Below are 25,666 nucleotides of genomic sequence, written 5' to 3' on the forward strand. Positions count from 1 at the left end.
ACTACCCAACTCATCCAGTCATAAGATTTGAAATAATTTTTTTTATTATTGACATTAAGGAAACACAGCAGCTTTTAATAGGTTACATATGGACAAATGTAAATAAAAAGTAAAGCTGTAGTGTTTCTTAAGTTAAATTACAAATGTTAGGCTCAGACGTCAGTTTCCTTGATTTGGCCATTTATATGCGGAGCTGAATCTCTCCGGCTGTAACTGCAAATACAACACAAACTGGCACTATTTAATCTTGATCGGGTGAGAATGTTGAGAATTACATTTCTTCCAGCATCATTTTAGCCCGTCTTCAATCGGTCAGGGGAATATATATACACACACGAAAGATGTTCTGGTGTGTTTTGGAGGTGTCCTGACCTCAAGGAGGATTATAGTACAGAAGCTGTGCTTAATTTGGTCCAGTCTTTCAAAGATAAAGGGAGTTTTCCTCAAAACCCACTAAACACAAAAAACAGCCTGAAATTTTAAACCGAAACGATAAAGCTCCATTAAGGGCATTTAAGTAAAAATGGCCATTTTGTATAGCTTCAAAAGACAAACTGATTTAACACATAACAAAATATTTAATATGGCCTCAAACCTGCCTATGAATGTTGTATTCAATTGATGATTAAGAATTAAGAAGAAAAGGTTCGGGCTGGTTAAAATACAGTAGAATCTACTTTCCACAGGGAAATGAGAATGCTTTTCATCATCTTTTCATCATTTTCAACATTAAAAAGTGAGCGCATTACGCTGTTATTTTACCTTTCACCATTTCTGTTTTCGCACCATTGAGTTTAACGTTCTGCCGTTCACCACAGTGGCTTCCGATCCCCAAAGAGTCTCTTACCCAATCTCCATCTGGTCCCTTAGAGCCCGTTCAAACTGGGGCCACAGTCTAGTCTTATGTTGTTTTTTTCTCGTTTGGAAGTCAACACCAGGGCTTGCCTGTGGCCAGGGCGAGTGTCTCTGGTACACACTCAAACAACACCGGACAGGACACCAAGGTGTTAAACACACGGTGGGAACCGTCCTATTCCAGCAGTTGTAGCACAAAGTCTTTCTGTTTGGGTGGCGAGGAGCTCAATTGAGCTGGATTTGAAGGTCCTCGCCATACTTGCGCAGATATTTGTCATGGTTGTGGTTGACGGACCAGAGAGGGGGCAAATGGCGTGGCTTCATGCTGGTCAGAAAGTGTTGTCGCCAGCAGCGCTCCAGCTCCATCAGGCCACGCAGACCGCGCTCGGCGTACGCCTGCACTACCTTCAGTCCATGTGGAACGTAACTCTCGTTAAAGATCCTGCAAAGGTAGAAAAGACATCAACTTTCAGAACCTAACAGAACTCGAAACCCCCTCAGTCCAAATAAGGATTAAGGACATTAACATGCGAGTGACAACACAAAGATCTGGTGTTCATCTATTTGACCCAACTAGTTGTATCTGCACTGTACTGTAAGAAAACACCCAATCCCAAGTGTACCATTTTAACAGTTGCTTAATGTTTATGCAATTACTGCCTCAGCAATCTGATTCAGTGCAAAAAAAAACTATTCTAAATAAATATTTCATGGATTTACATTAAAGTCCCACTGTAGTCTATAATTTTACCCTTTCTGTTGAGACTCCCCTGCTTCATAGCATAGTTAATGATATGCTAAAGCCCGCCCGCACGTTGATCTGATTGGTTACAAGATAGTTTATGGATAGTTTTATAGACAGCCTTTTTTCTCTACAGTTTTAAGGAGAAAATACTCAGCAATGGTGTTGACTTATGAATTTACTAGGGCTGTCAAATGATTAATCGTGATTAATCGCATCCAAAATAAAAGTTTGTTTTTACATAATATATGTGTGTGTACGGTATATAATTATTTTCTATATATAAATACACACACATGCATGTATATATTTAAGAAATATTTGCATGTATATACTGTGTGTGTATATATATATATATATATATATATATATATATATATATATATATATATATATATATATATATATATATATATATATATATATATATTATATATAATTTATATATATATTATATATAATTTATATTATATATAAATATTTTATATATAAAAAACACATTTTTCTTAAATATATATGAATGTGTGTGTATTTATATATAGAAAATAATTATATACCGTACACACACATATATTATGTAAACACAAACTTTTATTTTGGATGCGATTAATCGTTTGACAGCCCTAGAATTTACACATGGTTTGTCTTAAAGCATATTAAAAACACCACATAGACATAAACAACATTAAAAACTTGATATTCACCACATGGGGACTTTAAAGTAGGGACACACACACTTGATCTAGAGACCAGGGTCTGGTTGCAATAAACCCCTTAAGTTAAGAAAAACCTTAAGGATAATTTGATATATTTTGATTAATCGAGTAATCAGATTTTTCCCAATATTGTATCAAAAGTAAGTCCTCATGGTTTTATTGAACAATACTGTTAAAATACATAATGTAATAGTATATGGGCTGTTTTATACAGCAGGAGAGACAGATATGCATTAAAATATGCAATAACAACATCCAAATTAGGCAAGTCAGAACTTAATTTTAAATCAATACCATTGGCTTCTCGCGAACAATATTGACTTTGCCCTGCCCTCGAACACAGCAGTTGTAACTGAGGTCTGGAAGAGTTTGGGTCGCGCTGCATTTGATACGGTAAAACTGAAGCCATCGTTACTGTTCGTATCACTGTGAATCAAGCGCAGGGATGACGTGATGGTGAGGAAATTTTCCCACCGGTTAATCGACGTGTGACAATCATTAATACTGATATCATCGGGGAAGGGGCGCTAATTCGCAGTAAAATGCGCACAGCCATTCATAACGATGCGGAGCAGAGCGAGATTTTCCATTAATTCTTATGAAAGTTGAGCTTCCATTGGAATGAACTAAAAACGCTCCACGCCAGTGGAGATTCAGATATGGTAATGAGTCGACCAATCACAACAGACTGGGCCATCTGACTAATCAGAGCAGAGGAGGCTCTTGAAAAGGAGGGGTTAGAGAGACCGAATCCTTGATTGAACCATTTCAGACACTGTGAGAAAAGAGCTGATGCTGCAATGTATATCATGACTTTGGATGCATGTAATCCTATTGTCGGAGACCTCCAAAACAAAATTAGGAACCTTTAAAATAGCATCTTGGGGTACTTTAAAACTAATTTTAGCTGTTTGTTTTACACGTCTGTAAGACGGCCATTTCCTGTCTATTAAAACGACTCAGACCAACCACTTTACAAATATTTTATCCCCCTTCCTTCTGGCCGTAGGTATAGGTTACTGATGTGTAGAAAGGCCAGGTTTTGTTCCTGTATCTATACGAGCTCTAAACACAGGGAACCGGCCATTGATACGTCACTTATGCTCTCTTGTTGTTGTTTTTTTGTAGTTTTCCTTTTTTTTGTGATGTCAGCGACTATTTTTCATGGTATTATGATATGTTGATAATTTAACATGTTGTGTTTATGTACGCACCTACGGTGGAAACAAATTTCCTCTCGAAGACAAATAAAATCTATCCATCTATTATGTGGGTGTTTTCTGGTCAAAATAAGCTACGGCAAGTAGACACGGGCAAAGGAATCTAACCTGGTTTCCAACGCTGCAGCTTTCTGAAGCATCTCCTGCGTGACCTCCTGCTGTCCGCTGCAGAAGAAGCTCTGGATGACTGCCAGGAGCTCCTCTCTCCTGGACTGGGGCATGCTGTCGCTGGAGCTGAGGAGAGCCCGTGAGGCCGAGCGCACCCGCCGCCGGTCCGAGTCCTCGAGCAGCCGAATGCCCTCCTCGCAGCCCTGCGGAGCGGAGTGATCCTCGGCCAGCTGCTGCTTCAGGAGCCCGTCGTACACGTTTGAGGCCGCGTGACACGAGGTGCACAGCAGCAGAATGTCGTGCGAGTTGTGGTCCTTCATCTCAGCCGGGAAGTGGCGCCTATACTCGTGTGGGACAATGTTCTTCCTGGGTTAAAATGGAAAAACAACTGTTGAGATGACAAGTACCACTTTCAAACAAACTCGAGAATCACAGTAAACTAGAGTTCTCAAAAGTACTGACTTCAGTACCAAGTCGGTATTGAAATTTTACTAATTTGACGCTTTGAGCGCTATCGTAAACACCTCTGATTGGCCGTGGTGTTCATGCGCTCATCAAATATGTCTGTGATTGGCTACAATGATCAGCGCTTCAGAAACATGTTGTAAATATACATCAATGACGCTCTTCACTGAGCTCTTACTCAGATACACTCGGGAGCGTTTGAAAGCAGGCGTCTATCGGCGGGCCGGTCCTGCTTGTGCTTTCAGTCTCTCTCGCTTTCAAAACACTTTCAAACGCTCCCGTGCGTTGATCACTGTAGCCAATCAGACATGAGCACGTGAACACCATATGGCCAATCAGAAGTGTTTACAAGTCCGCTCAACAGCGCTCAAAGCGTCACATTTTTTAAATTTCAGTACCGACTTGGTACAGAAGTCAGTACTTTTGACAACTCCACAGGAAACACGAGACAAACCTGATGTAAGACTCCGCTTTCCCGCACACCACACAGAGATTCTCCTTGGCTGTGAGGTAGTAGTCTTTCTGCGAGTCGGGACGCCCTGACGGCTCAAACAGCAGCCGGACAATGAAGGGATCTTCACTGACCAATTCTGAGATTAAATTATGTACAGATCACACTTTAATCGATTACATTAGACATTATACATAGGATCATTTTGAACCTGAATGCTGATTGATCAACACTTCTAATACAGCCGTCTTCACTCTCTCCGACAAACGGCAGACTGGCAGTAGTGATGGGGAGTCCACTCTGTGGCTGTGTCTAAAAGCGCTCACTTGTTTACTGATTCTCTAATCTCTATATAGTGTGTGGCAGTTGTGTGCACTTTACAAGCGAGATTAAGCGAGGAATGCGGACGCTGATGTATTACACCGCATCAGAAACTTATCCTACATGTCGCTTACTTTATAAATGGATAATCTCAGTGACTTTAGTTTATACATCGCTCCGTGCCAACCTGATTTTAATTTGTTATATTAATGCTATAAATATAGATTTTCCATGGTTAACCTTGTGTTCAAACTAACCATGAATCAAATCTCACATCAAGAATAAACATCAATAAGTGTACATTTGTACATTAAGTGTATGTATAAACGGCTCTATGAGCGACGCCCAACTACATTCCTTAGCAAGGATGGCATTCTTCAGTGAAAACTTCAACAATTTGGAAAAAAAACCTCAATATTTTTATTGCCTAGTAACCGAATCAAAGCATATGAAAATGGAAACAAAAATCTATGATTTCCTTGTAGACTTTCTAAATAAATACTAAAGATAGAATGACATAAAATCCACTTTTAGATAATATTTTTAAAGAATGTTTTTTTTCTTCTCTGTAACGATCAATGTTTTTGTAGTATCATTGATATAAAAATAATTGAATTCAAAATATTAACAAGCTATATATTTTGTTTTGGAGTTTCAGTAATTTCTAGCATGTGTCATTTTATTAGTTTTTGCTTTAAATATCTTCATAGTTCATATGTTTAATTCTTACATTTAGTTTTTAAACAATGAAAATGATAACTGTTGCCTTGGTAACTAGCTGAAATAAAATGTTCGTTTTTTATATTTTTATTTCATTTTTTTCAAGTAATGAAAAGGTTTTTAGTTAATAATAATAATTACCCTGGTAATGATAGCATCCACTGCCCAATTACATTTTTTTTATTTTACAGTCTGTTACATATTACATGTACTTACTGTAGTAATAACAATACATTATACATAATTACAAGCAACTGACCCTAAACAAAACCCTAATCCTAACTCAAAGCATAGTAAGTACATGCTAATTAATATTACTCAACACTTAATTGTATAATTAAACTGTAACAAGGACACCTTAAAATAAAACGTAACCCTTTTTTTTGGGATCCTGGCCCACTTCAATATTACATTATTGTAAAAGTAATAAACGGTTATGCTTTATTTGAAGGTCTCTTTGTTACAGAGCAATTATACATTTAATTACGGAGTAATATTAATTAACATACTATAGGGTTAGTTGCATGAAATTAAATTATACATATTTATTGTTATTACTACAGTAAGTAGTTGTAATATGTAACAGACACCGTAAAAATTACACTTCATTGTTATCATAAGAAAACTACTCTGTAACACTCTCATACTGCATTATTAATTCAGGGAAAGGTATGCATTTATAATTTCCACATTTATAACATTGTGTACCTCCTATGCCCTTTTCCAGGTACCATTTGGCTTTCTTCTTGTCACATGTGCAGAGTGGCTGCCCATCAGGAGCATGAAGGAAACAGTTATCATAAAGGGGGGATTTCCTGAATGAAGACAAAAAGCACATCAACAGTCACAGCATGTCCTAAAGTTTTGATCCAAATATCTAAAACATGACAAATTGTAATGCTTTGTGCAAGAGATTTGTTGTAGGGCTGTAAAACTATTAAATCACAGCCAAATTAAAGTTTGTTTACATAATATGTGTGTGTGTACTGTGTATAATTTACATTTGTACATATAAATACACATGCATGCATGCAAGTATATATTTTAAGAAATATTTGCATGTATATACACTGTATATATAATTAATATTATATATAAATACTTTATTTTGGATGAGATTAATCACGATTAATTCATTTCACAGCCCTATGAAATGGTGTTGAAGTTGAGAATACAAAGTGCAACAAACCATTTTGTATTCTCAACTTCAACACCATTTTGAAAGATTAGTCATACATTTCATTATCTTTGGTCAGATGCATTTCTATCGTGGCAAATTACAGGAAAATCTCCCAGTTCCTTCATTACCTGGCCGAGTAGCCGATGCCCAGTGGTTTGCGTTTGTTCCGCCGTGGGTCTGGAACTTGCTGGTCTCCAGACTCAGGACTGTCCACTGTGGACTTCCGGCTCCGCCGCCGCCTCTCCCCTTCCTCCCCCTCTCCAGCGCTATAGCGCCCCCTAAAGGGCACATCCACCAGCCCCTGACAACAGGCAGCCAGCGAGGCGAACACGGCGTCACCCTCAGCGGGCAGACGGGGCTCCAGCAGGTGCAGGAAGAGGGCTATAGAGATCTGGGCATCATGCGCTGCATAGGTCATCTGGAGGAGACCGTATGAGACAGACATATAGTGGTGACACTTTACAATAAGGTTCATTTGTTAATGTATTAACTAACATGAACCAACTATGAGCAATACATTTGTTGCAATATTTATTAATCTTTGTTAATGTTAGTTAATACAAATCCAGCTGTTCATTTTTCATGTTAGTTCACAGTGCATTAATGTTAACAAATACAACCTTTGATTTTAATAATGTATTAGTAAATGCTGTAGAAGTGCAGTTCATTATTAGTTCATGTTAACTAATGAACCTTATTGTAAAGTGTTACCGATATAGTTTATAAAATCGTAAAATGTGCAAAAGAGAGGAGTGACACTGGAATCACTTTCAGAACGATTTTTGATACTGATGAATGATAAAAACATTTACAGCCAATCAGAATCCACAGCCTCAGACTCGTTGGCTAAACGTCTGGTGCATATGGCACACTTTACTGGAAACACTTCAGGATTTTCAAAGTCATTATCTGATTGGTTGAACTCAACAGGATGTCCGGGAGACGTGCATGTTCTTTAATGGTCCGCCTGAAAAATAAAGATTGACGCCAAAACCCCTCATGGAAGAGGAAAGCTGTTTACAACTGTGACAATGAGCATTTATCAGGATAAACTAAACGCTGGATTTTCGAAAGCATGTAAAGATCGCGGATTAGACTTTTTTAAAATACGTCCAAGAGTTTTACACACCGGTCTGTTATTTTAGGGACATTGACCTTACATTTTCATGCCCCCAAACATCACGTGAAACAAAACGAACTGTGATTGGTTGCTTTACATGTCAGTCAGACGCGTCCGGGCAGTCCTTGGCCAATGAAAGCTGCGATGGAGCCCTTCTGCCATCAGTCTGTAGGTCTGACTCAAGCGTGCCGCACAAGCCCTGAAAAGTGAAGCCAAAGTGTCTCGATCGCCCCCCGGTGACTGGTCCTAGTATAGGTCATAAGCCCCGCCCTCCCCATGTTATTCAACGGCACGCGAGACCAACTAAACAATTAAATTACACTTCTAATATCTTTTTTCCAAAGATGGTTTCTGTCATTTACTGTAGTTTTTATCACGCTGATGTAAGTTCAAGTGTTCGTTTTTAAAATAAGTTTGTTTTTAGTTAGTTACATGATGCGGTGGTGTAACGTCATGATTGACAGCTGTGATTGACAGGTTCTCTGAGCGAAGTAGTCACTGAAGCACCAACAGACTTTTTTTTCGGGATCTTCGGAGGACTGAGGAGATTGGAGCTTTAAATTTAATATCTAAATTTCTATAATTAAAAAAACTGCAGGAGCGTGTGCTTGCGATTGATTCCGCGAGAGTGAGGGCGGGGCTTTGATTTCGCAGCTTTACTTCCTGCTCACCACTGCGCAGGTCTGGTCCCGAGATGTCAGCGCCATATCGGGACACTGGCGGCTTCACTTCTCACCAATGGAAGAGAGCGAAGGGGCGTCGTCCATCTTTTTTTACAGTCTGTAGGTCTGCCTAAACGAGACTAGAATCCACCGTTTTAAGAGCTTGAGCATTTAAATGCCAATTCACACTGTGGCGACAGACGGCAACGGGTTTTGTTGGATCAGTGTGTTACCCGTTGGTGTCTGTTGGAGCTTGTTTTCGCTGACTGAACATGCCGAATCAACGTTAGGGCCGGTCCACATAGAACGCGTTTTTGCTGTTAAAAGCGCAGAAATTATAACCGTATTTTATTATGAGTTGACTGTCCCTTTAAAACTATGCTTTATCTCTCTGCTTTAAATGCATGTGCGGGCATTTCAAGTCCAGTGTGTGAAGTGTCAAGACGGGCCGCGTCTAGCAACTCACAGGTATCGCACACCAGACGCGTTGCTTTCAGTTCTGGACAGCAGTCGAAAACAGTTACATCTCATCACCAAACAGGTGAAAGTTCACTTCAAGAGTGAACAATGGCGTTGATGAGCTTGAAGTGTTTGAAAAAAACAGAGCAAAGGGGAAAAAGAAAGCGTGATCTATATTATTGTAGCTCTCTATACAAAGCATACGCTACGACTTTATTAAAGTCACAGAAAGACAAACGCTTTGCTGAAAAATGCAGAATTCTCAAACTTCCAAGAGTTAATTCATTATGTACATTAATAATAAAACTATATGCGATTGGCGCTCTTTGGCGCAGCAGGATTTTGAACATTAGCTGGACGCCGCGTACAGACGTGAAAGTGAAATTTTGTATATGAAAGTTTTATTGCATTTATTTCTGCAAAACAAAAGGCTGATTTGATAGGAAGTTGGAGCTGATGTAGGCAGTAGTTCTAAGTAGCCTGTGCAAAGAGTTCAAACTAAGTGCCAATATGTAGTTCATGCAGTGATATTTGTGTATATTTTATATGACAGACCTATAGGTTCAGATGTTTTGTTAATGGCATTTACTCCTGCAAACTAAAGGCTGATAACTTTGTGATTAAGAAGATTGAATGAATGTGGGCAATAGTTCTGGTGGATGAAGGATCCCTCAAGAGGTGAAGCCCAGGGGCCCCTGATAGTCTTAATGCGGCGCTGGTCCCCAGGTGAAGTGTGTGAGGCCGAGGCCGTGTTCCTCACCTGCTCCTGGGTCAACACATCCGCCTCCCAGTCACTGCAGCGCAGCTCCAGAGATTTGTCCAGCGAGACATTCAGCAGGTCTGCAGCCAGAGACTTCAGACTCAAGCCGTTATTCAGCACCGCTTGCCTTCAACACAGTCAACATCACCTCATGTCACCCCGGAAATCATGACTTTTACAGAAACACCTGCCAACAATTACTTAACACTCAGCTTAAACAAAATTAACTGAATTGAGATTGATATTTACACTAACTAACTACAACATAGACACAGTTACTGAACTGAATTGAGTCACTAAACTAAACTGAGCTGAATAAAGAGAGAGATTCTTCTGTAGAGATTCTTATAGCTGGATTGAACTGGTTTCATTATTGGTTAATTTTATAAAATAATATCATATAATTCACTGTCATTTTCCTGTTCTGTTATTAATCTGTATTGTATAAAACGCAATTTAAATAAATGTGACTTGACACGATCATTTTTAGATTGTAGGGCTGCAAAACTTGGGTGAAAAAAATAATTAAAATTGCGATGTGATTACTTTGAGTTTATAAGCTCTGTATAATAATAATAATAAACAAAATGAGAAATATTAATATTGTAATATTTCACTGTAAAATAATACAAATTAAATATTAAATAATAATAATTTTGGAAGCACTGAATCATGAAATGTTCGCATGTAAATGAGAAAAAAAAAAAAAACAGTGCCGTGCTTCACAAGCAGAGCTTATGTTTAATTAAAATCTTAGCCTTTGTGATTTTATAAATCACACTAAGCCATATCACGATTTTGGTTAATTCGGTTAATCGTGATTTGTGCAGCCATAATAGATAGAGGTAGAGGCAGAATACAAATCTAAGCTTAAAACGTACATATTTGAATTGGAGTATAAATTATAAATGCGGTTATTGTTTTTTTTGTATTTCTGATTATTAATGTATGATCTGATGTAGAGCTGCACAGTTCTGGATAAACTGAGAATCACGATTTCTTTGTTTAAAATAGAGATCATGATCGGTCAACCAAACAAAATAAATGTAATTTACTAGAAGTTCTTACAAAATGTTAACTGTTAATTGGAGACTATTTAATTAGGTAATTCATTATTTAGAAAAAAAAAAGTTTTGAATGAATGATTTAATGACTAATACATTTAACGGTCACTTGCCGCCACCTACTGGTGTTACAATGTAACTGATACAATCTTTGAAATCTAAAAAAAGGTGATTTACCTTTTTAAACTAGAACTATAAACTTTCTTCCCCCAGTACTTCTGTGATAATTTGAATACTTGTAACACATAAATAATGACACTGCGCCAACACAGATCTGAATGTTCATTGTGATCATACTTGTCAAAGGTTTGTTAGACAGCCGAAACGTTGACATTTCGTAATAAAATCACGTGGGTGTTTGAATTGAGATCTTTAATGATTAACTGTGCAGCTCTAGTTTTATTTTTTTATGTTTTTTTATTAATGCATGTTTGATGATGATGTAGAGCGCAATGGTCAGCTAGTGCTGTTTTAATTAGTGCTCTATAAATAAACTGACTAGTTGACCACGACAGTAAATTAAAATGATTGTAGGATCAAACTGAGGCCTTACCTCTGTCTGAGGGCCAGGTAACGCAGGTCCACGGTGCAACTCAGAGTCAGACCATGATCGTGGGTCAGGCGTTTGCCATCCTCATAACATCCCACCCCGACCTTCAGCACACAGGGGTCAGACAGGACCCCCAGGAGAGCCTTAGGTAGAGGAATCTGCGCATTACGAAACTTCAGCAGTCTGACCAGCATACAGCGGCCGGAGAACGTCGCCAGCTGGAGTAAAGACACCGCACAGGCCTTGCCTTTGACAGACACCTGGGGAAGCAGACAACATCTAGTGAATGAGAGCACTGATGCTACCAGGACAACATTAACATTTGGTCTAGGGCTGCACGATATTAAAGGAACACTCCACCGTTTTTTGAAATAGGGCTTATTCACCTTCTTTCCCACATTTAGATAGGTGGGCAAATGCATTTTTGTCTCAGTGCATGCATTGTTTTAGTTTGACAGGGTCGGCGCTAGCTTAGCTTAGCATAATGAATGGAATCCTTTGTTGCCAGCTAGCATGGCCTGAGTAAAAGTCATCAAAAAAAAAAAAAAAACACCCACGTAATTACTTCTTGTGGCCTGCCTATTCACAACGAGTACAAATAGCGATGCAGATTAACTAGGCGATTTCCTAGGCAGATATTGACTTGGGACTATATTAGTGGGAAGCACAGGCGAAGCACTGCTACTTGGGCGCAGAGATATCACACAACACAAGAAATCCCATGACTTCCGTCAACATACCGGCGTGAATAGTAGCTGGCTATTTTTCCTACAGATCGTGAATGGCAATGAACATGGCTAATTTTGTGAGAGAAGAAGAGGGTGACTTCTCAGACGGTCAAGAGCCAGAGCCAGAACCATACAGAGTTTTCAGAAAAGGAGCTGCGTGCTTTGGAAATAGACCGACAGGAGGATGAGGTTTGCGATCGCTCAACAGCCTGAGGACGTGAGGATGAGAGCCAACACGAACTGGTGGTGTGAATGTGGGGGGAATATGCCAATCTATCCCGACTGAAATAGTGTCTGTGCTGTGGAGAGTGGGACAAGTTTCTGCCATCGATGACCAGGCTCAACGCGTCAGATCAAGATGTTGCGCAGTTGTGTCACAGCTACCGAGGATTTCACAGCGTTGATCCATCCTGCAGTAACGTTACTCGATTTTTTTTCCGGTGTGATAAAGTAAACTGGAAAAAAAGCCCCACGCCGAATGGACAACTGTCCACAGAGTAAGTGATTATTTTAAACATGACGCATGTATAGATCGACCCATATTATACCTGTATTCACATTCACATATTATACCACATATTCACATTTCATGTGTTGCGTGATATCTCTGCGCCTAAGCAGCAGTGCTTCGCCTAAGTAGCAGCTTCGCCTGTGCTTCCCCCTAATATAGTCCCAAGTCAATATCTGCCTAGGAAATCGCCTAGTGTTAATCTCCATCGCTATTTGTACTCGTTGTGAATACGCAGGCCACAAGAAGTAATTAGGTGTTTTTTTGGGTTTTTTTTTATCACTTTTACTCAGGCCATGCTAGCTGGCAACAAAGGATTCCATTCATTATGCTAAGCTAAGCTAGCGCCGACCCTGTCAAACTAAAACAATGCATGCACTGAGACAAAAATGCATTTGCCCACCTATCTAAATGTGGGAAAGAAGGTGAATAAGCCCTATTTCAAAAAACGGTGGAGTGTTCCTTTAAAGAAAAATGCGATATTAAATAATGCGATATTCGATACGATAATGCTTCAAGTGTGTAAAATAAGCTTTATCTTTAAAATATCTTTAAAATTATAACCTAAATAGGTGTTTCACATTCTTTTTGTGAGAAGAAAGCATCCCTACAACTTCTGAAAGTGAACATCAGTGTTTTACTGTAGCATAAGAAGTGTTATTTTAACATCAGTGTAAACCAAGGGGTTCAGGTTATCCTACATTTGGTTATTCAGTTTCTGTTGTTAAATAAACCTAATGTAAAAATAAAACACTGCTTAATTTTCACTGTATGAATTATCCTGATTCTTATTGAAGCTACTAAAGTTATTCAGCCAAGAGCAGTGAGTGATTTTCTCTTCGTCTTTTGTTGATGACCCCAGTTATTGCAAGCCGTTGCGATATGCATATCGCGATACATACATTTGCGATATTTTGATATATTGTGCAGCCCTTATTTGGTCACATACAGAGCCATGCTTACACGCACGCTTTTTACCCATTCACAGTCCAATCCCAAAACCGGATACACCGAAAGGTCCTTTTGAAACGCAGGCCAAAGCGTTTCCCACTCGTCTAGAGAACTCACGATCACAGGCGGCACCTCTAACAGTGTTTGCGCACGCAGAAGCTTCGCGGTTCGTGGCGGTGCAGGCGACTCTGGTGAGGGGGGGATTTCCACTTCTAGCTGGGCTTGTATAGGCTCAGCCGAAGCGGGGCCCTTGAGGGCCTTTCTCTTTTGAGTGCGGATGCTGCGCCAGAGGAACAGACCACCGAGAGTGGCTCCTAACATAGTGGCCACTGCTGCGGTCCATGTGCTCTGCTTGGACATCGTTGCAGCTGCACCAACTCCCACCTAAAACTGAAGATGATAACACTATCAGTAGTCCACTTTAGACATTTTACTAACTATAAGGAAGTTTGCAGCTAAGTGTCAACTAGCAGTCATTAGAGTATTAATAGACTGTCTGCTTAAAGGGTTAGTTCACCCAAAAATGAATGAATGAATGAATGAAATCTGAGAGCTTTCTGTCCCTCCATTGACACACTACGCAACTACCACTTTGACTCTTCGAAAACGGTCATGAAGAGGTCAAACGGTCAAACTAATCCACGAGTTGATCCGTTTAGTCCAAATTTTCTGAAGAGACTTAATCACTATATGATATGAATTTCACTATATTATATTCACATATAAACATTGATCAGCGAACATAAACAGAAGCTCAACCGAACCTTGACACACGAGAACAAACCTCTTGCAGAAGCTCAAATGTGATGCTTGAGAATTAGAGGTTGACCGGTTCAGCCGATATATCGGTACCGATAGTTGATTGGTGGATTGGTGGCGAGAGCGGTCTCTAGAGGCGGAATAACAAACTATCACTGGCTGAGTTGTTTACGTTAACACTTCAGATTCGCATTTAAAACACAGACAGCGAAATGGTATGAATACAGAACACTAAAGTACATATTGCCATATCATTATAAAGTAATACATTTTTGCGAGGACTAACATTAGTAGTGGCTACCTCAAGCAATTAAAGCAATGTGACAAAAACACAGTTTTTGAGTTTTAATTTTTATTTTATCTGTTATTACCTTAGTTAATGTACTATGAACTAACGTGAATGATCAAGGTACAATTGTATTGCTCAAATATCAATACATGCAGTAAAAACGTATTGCATAATGCATATAGTGAAAGATAGCTTAATACATCCCTCATCCCTCCAACTTGCAAAGTGTTACCTAGGAAATTTACATTTGTTTCTAGGTTATAGCTAAAGAAACACACATTTGACCTGTAATATTTTAATGTTTAAATTATTTTCTGTAGAGTTTGTTCTGTAGAACTTCTCATTTTAATATATTAATATTATATATTTATTTCATTAAGCACATGTCAGTTCAGCACTGTTTTTACTTGGAGTGTTTGTTTTTAATCCAGTATCCATTTTTTAAAAATATCGGTTGAATAATCGGCTATCGGTATGTAAGTTACGGTCAAACCTAAATATCGGCATCGGTAAAATCCACTATCGGTCGACCTCTAATGAGAATGAACCTCATCGGATCTTGCTGAATCTCAAATGTGCTTTTATGGACTTTTCGAAGTTGTGAAGCTGCCAAAGGAGGGACAGAAAGCTGTCAGGTTTAATCCAAAATATCTTCAGTAAATAATATCGAGTAAATAATGACAGTATTTTCAACCTATACAGCGACAAATCAACTCTTCCATTCACTCGCCCCCTTAAATTGATTTCCAGAGGCATTTTTACCTTTATAAGGGCGATTTTCTAATCATACATCTTTTACGACAAATTCTTACATTTGATCAATAAAATTTATTTAGAACCATAAGATGTAATCAATGAAATTAAATCAGTATCAACCAGATTCACTCAGTAATGAAACACCACAGTTTTTCGCTTGGAGACGCCAAACGTTTCATTTGTGAACTAGAACAAAAAGAACGGACAATATAGTGCCTAAAATTGAACTAACTCAATACTAACTTGCGCTGCTGATTTTATACAGTAGTTTAGTTCAGTAAAATTAGCAATTGTGCTGATATTGAGGAAAACAGCACTCTTGCTCGTGTATAAATCATGGGTATAAAAATCAACAACTCAGAGGCATTATTTTTGCCCCATATCTTGAATTTTGGCAGCATTTTTGCTCCAAGCTCCCATTTATTTCATTTACGAGTCCATGAATGAACCAAAGCAATAGGCTATATTAGTCTACCATCATTTACTACAATATAAAAAACATTTTGATCTGTTTTTGTCGTTGTTGTTGTTAACGGCACTGGCTAACACAAAAATGACAGCAGTTTTATTGTAATAACTGAGAATTTGGCAGAAACCATGCATTGGCCACGTTAAATTATTGCCAACAAATTGAAATTAATGTTTTCACAAACGCACAATCGGTTTTTAAAGAGTAATATATTCTACACAAAATATTGAAGAAGTGTCATTAATAAGACAGGTCCTTTATCATAGTTGTGTTTGAATGTTTTTTACATAATTGTTTTATGTAGCCTAAAAACCATTCAAACACAACTACGACAAAGGACCTGCCTTATTAATGACACTTCTTCAATATTTTGTGTAGAATATATTACTCTTTAAAAACCGATTGTGCGTTTGTGAAAACATTAACGACTAAACGTTATTTAAAATCAAGAAGCATTTCGACCCAGACCGCGGTTTGATGAGGAGTTCACATCGCGTTCACACACCGATTTAATGACTTTAATCTCAGTGTGTTTGTGTTTGTGTCACAGATGTTAGTACTTTATTCTAGCGGATCGTTAGGACTCGCACATCTAATTAAACCGCTATGTAACATGTCGTTCTCTAGTGAATGTTGCAGAGGGTTTACGTACCTGAAGACTGAATAGATGTCAGAATAATGAGCGAATATTACCATTCACTGTCACACTCTCTTATGATGAACAGCTGCAGCGCTTCTTCTTCGCTGGTTTTATTTAATCAGCGCTCGCAGAAATCCTCTGCGCCACAGCGCCACTATTGCTGGAGAAGCGCAACTGCCAATGTCATCTCAACCGGAAAAAACCCACAAACATTGTGCATAAAGAAAATGAATGCTGTTTTGCAAACTTTTTAGCCATTTTGAATTCATTTTCAGAAAATTAAACAACATTTACACAATTATCAATTACTGTTAATGTAATGCATCTATAGTCATTTTATTTGCATGCATTTTGCATAGAACGTGTGTGTATTTTGCATTACATTAGGTGAACAACTTGCAATGATTTCGAGGCATCTTCTGTAAAAGCTCTCAAAAAAGGGTTTGTAAAAGAGCACTTATTTTCTAAACATGCAATTGAAGAATTACACATTAAAGTGTTCGTCCTCCAGAAAGGTCAACACCAGTTACGCCAAATTCAAATAGAATGACATTTTTTTTGTCTTATTGGAGATGTTTGAATAATAAACAGTATGTTTGTGCAAAGTGATTAATGCAATGGCATGTTAATAGATACTTACCCAGCAAAATACCCTCTTTAAAATGATTTAAACAATATTTAATAGTTGTTAAAAGTATCAGATACCACATGACGTGAGCATGTCTGTTTCAGCAGTGGCGGACAATAATTTACACCTGAATAATATGGAAAGAATTTAATAGTCATTGAACTGAAAATACAGTGATACACAATAGAAAATAAGAGAATTATTCAGACTCAGCATACTTGACCAGTTAGAGAATATCATGCCATCAAGTCCCTTTCTTTACCCATTCGATATATAATTGGACTTGAGTAACAGGCGATCCCTTCCCAAATAATGCACTCGATGTGCACTTGCTGTCCCTGCTCGTGTGCAGGTGAAATATATTAATTCATAGCATAAAATAACTCATAAATCTATATTTTTCCAACTTCGAGACCTGTGGATGAAGTTTCAGAAGCATCTCTTTTGCTTCCCTTGGGCGAAAGCATGCAGTTCATCTTATGATGATGTTTATTTACTTGCAAAACAATGTTCACAGATACAAGAATACACAGCAAATCATGGAACAGAAGCACACAGAAGCGCTTTCCTCTACCACCAACATTTTATTCAATCTTTTAGATTAAATTTTTCGTAAAGAATTGGAATAATACAATGCAATACTTACAAAATGGAATCAAAACCTAAAAACAGGGCCAATCATCTTCATGTCTGATAAAACAAAAGTGTTGATGGGATTGCATGAAAAGCAGAGAACAAAAAAAAAAAAAATCACTGCAATCATATTAGAGTTGGAACCACAGGTCATTTCAAGAGAGTGAACATCGTAGCTCACTAATGCCACAGGTGGCCAAATGATCGATTAGTACAGTGCTTGTGCTAAAATGAATAAGATATCTTCTTATCAAAATAAAATAAAAGATGACACTTTCAATAGTGTTAAAATTCATTAAAAATGTCCTAAAAAATGATAATAATATGTTGCAATAGAAATCAAAGTACTGATACTATAGTACAAAAAATAAGCTTAAAATGACAGCATAAAAGACAGATAACATCGTCTGGGACCTGTGTGATTTAAAGGTCCTCAAACCCGGCCGGGGTCCATTTCCGTTATCTACAACATCCCAAACTGTGCATGGTGGCCAGAAGACTAAAACCGAATAAAGAAAGAGATGAAAACCATCCCTCATGCCTATATATATATATATATATATATATATATATATATATATATATATATATTTGCTCTTTTCCTGTATGCACACAAAATAAGCCTGCACCTTTGGAAAGATTATTTACAGCTCTTCAGTAAATTTTTCAAAGCTATTTAAAATATACTTAATGCATAAAAATAAAGATTTTGGCATTCTCTTTGCTTCTTCCTCTTCTGATTGCAAAGTTCTACAAGAACCTTGTGAACCCGGAAGGTCTGCGAAGTGCCTCGTCCTTCTGATGGGGAGCATTCATTCATCCAGCCTGCTAGGGGGCGCTGTGAGACTGGTCAATCGAGGTCCAGGGAGTCCTGCATAATATAGGGGTCGCATTAGAGCATCTAAAGAATCCTTTTACCATCTTCTTGTCGCTCTGATTAATCTCGGACACAAATACGGCGTAACCGTTTTTGGGGGCACCTTCATCAACCCCCTCGTCTCCATTTGTTCATGTCACGAGCAAAAACCAAAACATGGACGAACAGACAAAGAAATCGAAAGACAGAGAGGGAGAGATATGGAGCTGAAGTGGTTTCGGGTCGTTCACTCTATAGTCGTCTCTGCATTAATGTTCATCGCGTCGCTCTGTGACTCTCGGCCACACCGTGTGTCTTTAGAGTTGGATCTCGAAGGTCTTGTGGAGCTCGCTGGAGAAGGGGTTTGTGGGCGAAGGAGCGGTGCGCTGTTGCGAGCGGGTCTCCAGTGCGGCCCACTGGGCCTCGAAGGCATCGGCTGGATGCTGAACTGCATTAGACTGAGCCGCCCAGTTGCTCGCCCCGTTAAACGCCACACTGCTTTTGGGAGGCTGCAATGCTGTGGCGTTGGACACCGGAGGTAGGAATGGTTTTCCGAAGGGGCTGGACACGGTTTGGGTGTCGAACTGGACTGGTTGTGGTGGTGTGGAGAACGGGGAGGACTGGGGAACTGGAACAGGCACCGGGATGGGTTGGGTTTGCGTGGCGGATCCGAACACGTTTGCCACCATCTGTGAAGGTGTGATGCCGACCGGCGGGAAGCTTGGTTGCATGAAGGGGATCCCGTTGGACACTGGGAAGGCCGGCTGGCGGGGGGGAACGGCAGGGACCGCAGACGGAGGGATGAAGGGGGCAGAAGGGGCAGGTGGAGGGATGAAGGGGGCAGAAGGGGGGGGGAAGGCCTGCTGAGCGGGAGGCGTGTCGGTTCTCACGGCGCCGGCAGGTTGGTGGACACGCACGGACTTGGACACCTCCTCCAGCCAGCGGTCCGCTTCCGATGGCGTGCGTTTGTGGGAGGAGGAGGGTGTGGAGAGAGTCGCGCTGACTGCAGGATGGGCTCCCACGGCAGGTGCAGGATTTGGCCACTCGCTCCCTATGGGAAAAAAACAAGAAGATTGTTTTTAAGCATGCCATTTATTCTGCTAGGCTGTTACAGTTTAAAGATTTTCTGCGGAGGGTTCCACTCGATTCTAAAAAGAATTCTTCAGTTCCGAGGCTTTTGGAATCGAGAGATGATACTCGGACATACTACTCTTTTGGTGTACTGTTTTTCGCATACTATACACTAAGGAAGAACACACCTGATTCTGAACAGAATCGACTCCAACCCTGCATCTCAATGTCCATACTATACATCCTAAACAGTATGTGAGATTAAAATAAGTGCGTCCCAACGCATAGTATATGTTGAAAAGAGTAGCCTATGCCAGAAGGCCCCGGATGGTCTAATATTTCCGGTGGATTTTCGAAGTGTGGATCTGTGCTCACTATAACGGCTAATATTGCCCACAACCCATTGTGCTTTGAAAGAGGATTCAGTTCAGAACTACAAACACGAGCTAAAAGTGTTCAGAAAACTACAAAACATGGAGGATGTGCGCGACCGACGGTTCAGTAGAGGTTTAGATAAAGGGCTTTGAGTGACTAATAATCAACATTCAAGCTAATAAAAAATATTTATGTAATGTTATCTGTGCTATATTTAATTTGCAACAACAACATGAACTTTTATAAAGATCTGTTTGGCCATTAACTTTTAAATGCATCGTTATGCATGAATAGGAGGAGAGTCGCATGAAAGACCCTTGACTGGCAGATCAACATGCAACTGCATTTCTCTCCGATACGGTAGGAAATTTAATTTAAGTTAATTAAATGTGGAGGATTTTATCTCTGACAAGATGATTGATAGGTCAGTTTACGTGACAGGATGCGACAGAGAGCAACCGTAAAAGAAGTGATAGTCTGTCCCAAAAATGTGTCTAATCTTCTGCTACACACTCAGTAAAGTACTTTTTCTTCACAAAAAGAGTGAATACTTTTAGGGCGTAGTATAAGTAGGCAAATTGAGATGCAGCACAAGACTGAAATGACAATGGATTCATTAAAAATGTGCTCTAATTTGAAAACCTGAAAAACAGACAAACACATTATCTAGACTTATATAACGTATGTATATGTCAATTTTGCAAATGGAGCTTGAGGCAAGTAGTTTTAAGTTTTAACGTCGCGTACGCTCATGTTGCATTTTTATTGGCTCGTCAGTAGACGTTGACATAGCAGCAAACACACTGTGTCCCCTTTTCCACCAAGGCAGTACTGGTGCCAGTTCGGAGCCGATGCCTACTTGCGAACCAGTGTTTTGTGTTTCGACAGCCAAAGAACCGGTTCTCGGCCAGGAAAATTGGTTCCAAAGCGGCACCAACTCTTTGCTGGACTAGAACCGTTCTTTTACCACGTCATGCTTACGTCGGGAGCAGGGGGCGGGGTTATTGTCGAACTTCTTCTCGAACGTAACCTCCGTCTATAGTAATCCAGACGAGCAGCACAAATGTGTTCTAAACGTCTTCTTCTGACCCCAATATAGGATCGCAAAGCCAGGAGAAACATTTGCAGAAAGACGATGTAGTCCACCATTGTAATTGTTATGCTTGAAGTTGGCACAAGCGTTTCTGGGAAAGCTAAGACGTAAGGCAACGTACACAGTGACGTAACGACGTTGTTCGCTGGGCTCTCTAGTCAGTGGAAAAACAAACAGGTTCTGAGAAGGTTTGCAAGTTGAACCAGCACCAGTTCCGAACCAGTTCTTTTTTGGTGGAAAAGGGGTATGTGTGATGATCATGCTAAATTTCTGACACTGTCAGAAAATGATCTCAAGACTGTGATAATGGCCATCTTTGAGCCTCTCTCACTCTATGATCCAGGAACATCATTTAGGAGCCACGACCACAGAAATCACCACGATTGGTCATCGTTCGTCTGGGACAGCCCAAAATCATACAGTGTGTACCAGGCATTAGAGCAAGGGTGTCTAATTCTGCTCCTAGAGGGCACCTTCCAGCAGAGTTTATCTCCAGCCCTGGTTAAACACACCTGAACCAGATAATCGAGGTCTTCAGGATCACTAGAAACTTCCAGATGTGTTGGAGCAAAACTCTGAGCTAAATGTTGACTCTCCAGGAGCAGGATTGGATATCCCAGACTTATATATTTATGGTATCATCGTGAAAGATTATGTGTATTTTCAATTAACTTTAGTCAGATGCATTTACATTGTTACTGTGCCTCAGATGTAATCAACTCTATTTGTGTCTGTAAAGGTGTGAACCAAATGGCCCATACAGATGTATGGCCCATAGAAACTGGCAAAGAAACAGCCTTGCTCAGAGTAGATTGCAGGGTAGATCAATCTCCTGTGGGAGGCCCTTACAGTTTTCTATTGTTTGCAGCCCATTTGTCTTCATGTATAAAGTTCTGTCTCATAGCGACATGCTAACATCGCTGCTGAAGGACACTACAAACCTTCAATAAATTCTTCTCCCCACAAGAACTCTGGTCAAGCTTACTTATTTTATGTACTGGAGAAATCTAATACATTGGCGAGCCACCCAAACCACTGCTCGGCCAAATACAGCAAAATCTGAAAGTTTGTCTTTTTTATTTGATAACGATACTGTATTAACTTGACTGTTATTTGATCAGTTAAGGTTATTTTTTATCACAAGGGTCTTCAACCAATGTGGGGTCCTCAAATAAATTTTTGATCACAACATTTTTTTGTAAAAATAAAATAAAACATGGGTAAAAAAACATCACAAAGTCAAATTTGTGCACTCTTGACAAAAAATATAAGCACTCTGAAACAAAAGCAAGAGCACCCTCAGTTGATACAGTAATAATTTAACAATATTGGCGAAACTCCATTGCGTTTTTGAGTTTGCGCTCTGGAGAACATGAAACGTTCCTATTTACAGCGTGTTTTTGCAGCGGTGAGAAATGTAGCCAATCACAGACATGTTTGTTGATCTCTTGAAGGCAATGTCCAAATCAGAGGTGTTTAAGTTAGAATCCACTCACTGCTCAAAACGCCAGAGTTTTAGTTCGGTGACGAGTTTTGGTCGCTCTCGCGAATCCTATCATTAACAAAGAAAGACACGATGTAAGTAAGAGACTGCAGTGTGTGTAGACAACTTTATTAATTTTGATGGAACATTGTGAGCTTGCAAACTGAGATGAGTCACAGCTTTTTAGTGATTGTAAAGTGAGTGCTCTTTCGTGCTTTCGAGGCTATAGCTATAAATAAATCCATTTAAAGGGCACCTATTATGCAAAATTCACTTTTACATGGTGTTTGAACATAAATGTGTGTTGGCAGTGTGTGAGCAAAACCACCCTAGAATGATAAAAATCCACCCAGTGGTTTTTTTACAATCTCAATAAATCATAAGCACTGTCTCAGAATGAGCTGTTCTCAGATTCGGCGCAATGTGACGTAGAATTGCACAGGCCCCTCCCACGACTGTTGAGTGACACTTCAGTTTGAGCCTAGACCCGCCCTGAGTGAGCTGGACACAGAGTCCGCCATTGTTCGACGCTTGAGCCTGTAGACAAGAATGTCTCCTAAGCGATTGAGGTGTGTTGTTGATGGATGTAAGAATGAACATAGCAGTCTTCATTTACTCCCGTTGTCACTCAAGGATGGATCTGTACTGTTTGTGATCAAGCTTACACTCTCCGGAGCAACAGGCCTAACGTGACTGATCACGGAAGAAATTAAAGTGCGAGCGCGCTCTTTATGACAGCTCTTCGAGTCATTTTACGGATATAAGGTTTACCAGTTTATTTAGCACCCACTGAAAAGGTGTGTATATTTGTTTACTGTTAGTTGTAACGAGTGTTTTGTGTACTTCGCTGTGTATGTTGTTGATAATGAAAGGGAGAGAGAGAGAGAGAGTTTATGGATAAGACTTTAATGCGCACTTCTTATACTGTGTTTATTCAGCTCTTACAGAGATTCTCTGGAGTAAAACTAACGCTCATCTTTTGTGTGATGTACAATAAACTTCACTGAAATCGTCAGTATATTTTGGTCATCATTCGGACGGGTTTTGCTACAGCAGGCTTGTATTAGTGGATAAAAGCAGATGACAAATAAGTTATAACCATAATTAAACTAAACTATACCTGTTCTATGTCCATACAGCATATATTCTCTGGCTCTGTGGGCATTATTGTCCGACTCCGAGTCGAAATGAACACCGCAACTGAGAGTTTCTGTTCTGATATTATCAGATGAGATTGTCCTGACTGAAGCGCGAGCTCGTGAGGCTCCGCCCCCTGTGCCGTGCAGCAGCAGTTAATTTGCATTTAAAGGGCACACACTAAAACAGCGCGTTTTTCTGAGCCCCAAAAAATTACAATTTAAACATGCTGTAAAAAATTATCTGTGGGGTATTTTGAGCTAAAACTTCACATACATACTCTGGGGACATCAGAGACTTATTTTACATCTTGTGAAAAGAGTCATAATAGGTGCCCTTTAACAAAAGTATTGTTTTTCATGCTGCTAAGAGGACAGATGGCCAATTACATGCTGAAAGATTGTGGAAGTGACATCTATTAATGCAGGATTCACTCTCAAAATTGCAATTGACAGTGATAACTTGCACGGGACACAAATATGGCATGCAAAATAGATACGCAGAATGTAAATGCAGACTAATAGATTACTAGAAAAAATTTGTATACATTTTTTTTTTTTTTAATTCCATTCCAATTATTTGTAAAAGTAATGACTTCTTAGTTTAATCTTAAATGCATCACTGTACATTGCTGTTCTTGTCATGGTGGAGCCTTTGCTACACATTACATCTGCAATTTACTAGAGCACACGCACTCATTTCACATACTCAGTGATTTGATTCTTAAATTTTCCATCTGACAGTCAAATTAAAATGTGATTTTTTAATAAACTAGTAGCTAAAGATCAGGTAAATGTTGAATTGTACATCTGATTAATAAAATAAAATAAAACTAGACTAAATCCATTAAAATAATTTAAAACAACTGCAAACAACTAATGAATTGATTTTTATCGCAACATGTTGTTTATTATGATACATAAATCTCAATTTTAACAATGAAAGTAATATACAGACAGTGATGCATGTGCAACAACAACAACGTGTATAATTCTGATCTATTGTCTTAAAATGTAACTTATTCTTGATCATAATATAGTTAGTTTCTATTAATATCGAAGGGGATATGGTTAATAATTAGCTGTGTTTGACACATTTTGTATCGTAGGTCCCTGCTCCACGTCTCTAGCGTCTCTAACTCTAAGGGGTTCTTGCCCTAAAAAGCGTTGAAGACCCCTGGTTTATCATATCACGGCTCTCTGGAATACTTGATTCTGATTGGTCAGTCGCCAACCCAGGTATCTGAAGCTTTTATATAAAACCAAGCTCCGAAAACGACTCATTTCGGATTTTTTTACATTATGACGTAATAGTGCGATGAAAGGCCGCAGAAGATCAACGCCTACTTCTACATCATCGCATCTTTGGCCCCGCCCACTGACGAGTTAGTGAGATGCAGGATCACTGGACTAAAAATAACATTACCTTCCAAAGGATCCTAATGCTAGGAATGTGGTTATTTATTTTCAACTATGTGAATGTCTCACTTGAGCATTATTTGTTTGTTCGGAACATTTTCCTGTGGATTCTTTGGTAAATCAGTCGCAATTTCGGCGCAGGCTTTGCAAACAGACTTTTACGATATGGATCCATCAGCAATGCCAAACATGTAAGCAACCATGTTAATTCAAATGCCTGATCTGTGACCAGTGATTTCTGATATGTAATGATTCATGTACAGTCAGATGTTCTTTGTCTCAAAAATCGTTTACTGCTGTTTATGCGTCAGTAAATGAAGCCAGAGACTAAATGATCAACTTCACATTATTTCTCTTAGTAGCATGAAAATAGTCTGGTATTTAAATTGTGATTAAATAATATACAGAAAGCGATCAAAGAACACTCCCTTTACAATCACTGGAGCTGTCAATCACACAGCGTGAGTTTATCAGTGACT

General features: G+C 39.2%; 2 protein-coding genes across 9 annotated transcripts in view; both read right to left on the reverse strand.

Annotated features, from left to right (window-relative positions):
- Positions 1-13: 13 nt before the first annotated feature.
- On the reverse strand, positions 14-16,632 carry exd2 (exonuclease 3'-5' domain containing 2). 5 transcript variants are annotated; one of them, XM_084096249.1, is made up of 9 exons: positions 16,506-16,632; positions 13,593-13,970; positions 11,397-11,653; positions 9,780-9,906; positions 6,907-7,196; positions 6,307-6,413; positions 4,561-4,696; positions 3,642-4,007; positions 14-1,297 (listed from the first exon to the last, which is right to left on the reverse strand). In XM_084096249.1, the coding sequence occupies exons 2-9, from the start codon at positions 13,938-13,940 to the stop codon at positions 1,081-1,083; spliced, it is 1,848 nt and encodes a 615-aa protein (XP_083952375.1). In that variant the 5' UTR covers positions 13,941-13,970; positions 16,506-16,632; the 3' UTR covers positions 14-1,080. The 5 variants fall into 5 exon arrangements, with proteins under 5 accessions (XP_083952375.1, XP_083952378.1, XP_083952377.1 ...); XM_084096252.1 differs by having other exon boundaries at positions 13,608-13,970; positions 16,506-16,613; XM_084096251.1 differs by having other exon boundaries at positions 13,599-13,970; positions 16,506-16,609.
- Positions 16,633-17,253: 621 nt separating this feature from the next.
- Positions 17,254-25,666, reverse strand: part of numb (NUMB endocytic adaptor protein) — a 68,381-nt gene continuing 59,968 nt past the window's right edge. For all 4 annotated transcript variants that reach the window (XM_084096244.1, XM_084096245.1, XM_084096242.1 and 1 more), the window contains one exon: positions 17,254-19,661. In XM_084096244.1, the coding sequence (XP_083952370.1) occupies positions 18,928-19,661 (734 nt within the window). In that variant the 3' untranslated portion in view covers positions 17,254-18,927. The remainder of the gene's footprint in view (positions 19,662-25,666) is intronic.

Source organism: Abramis brama (assembly GCF_963993115.1).
Source record: "Abramis brama genome assembly, chromosome: 21".
Taxonomy (NCBI): Eukaryota; Metazoa; Chordata; class Actinopteri; order Cypriniformes; family Leuciscidae; genus Abramis; species Abramis brama.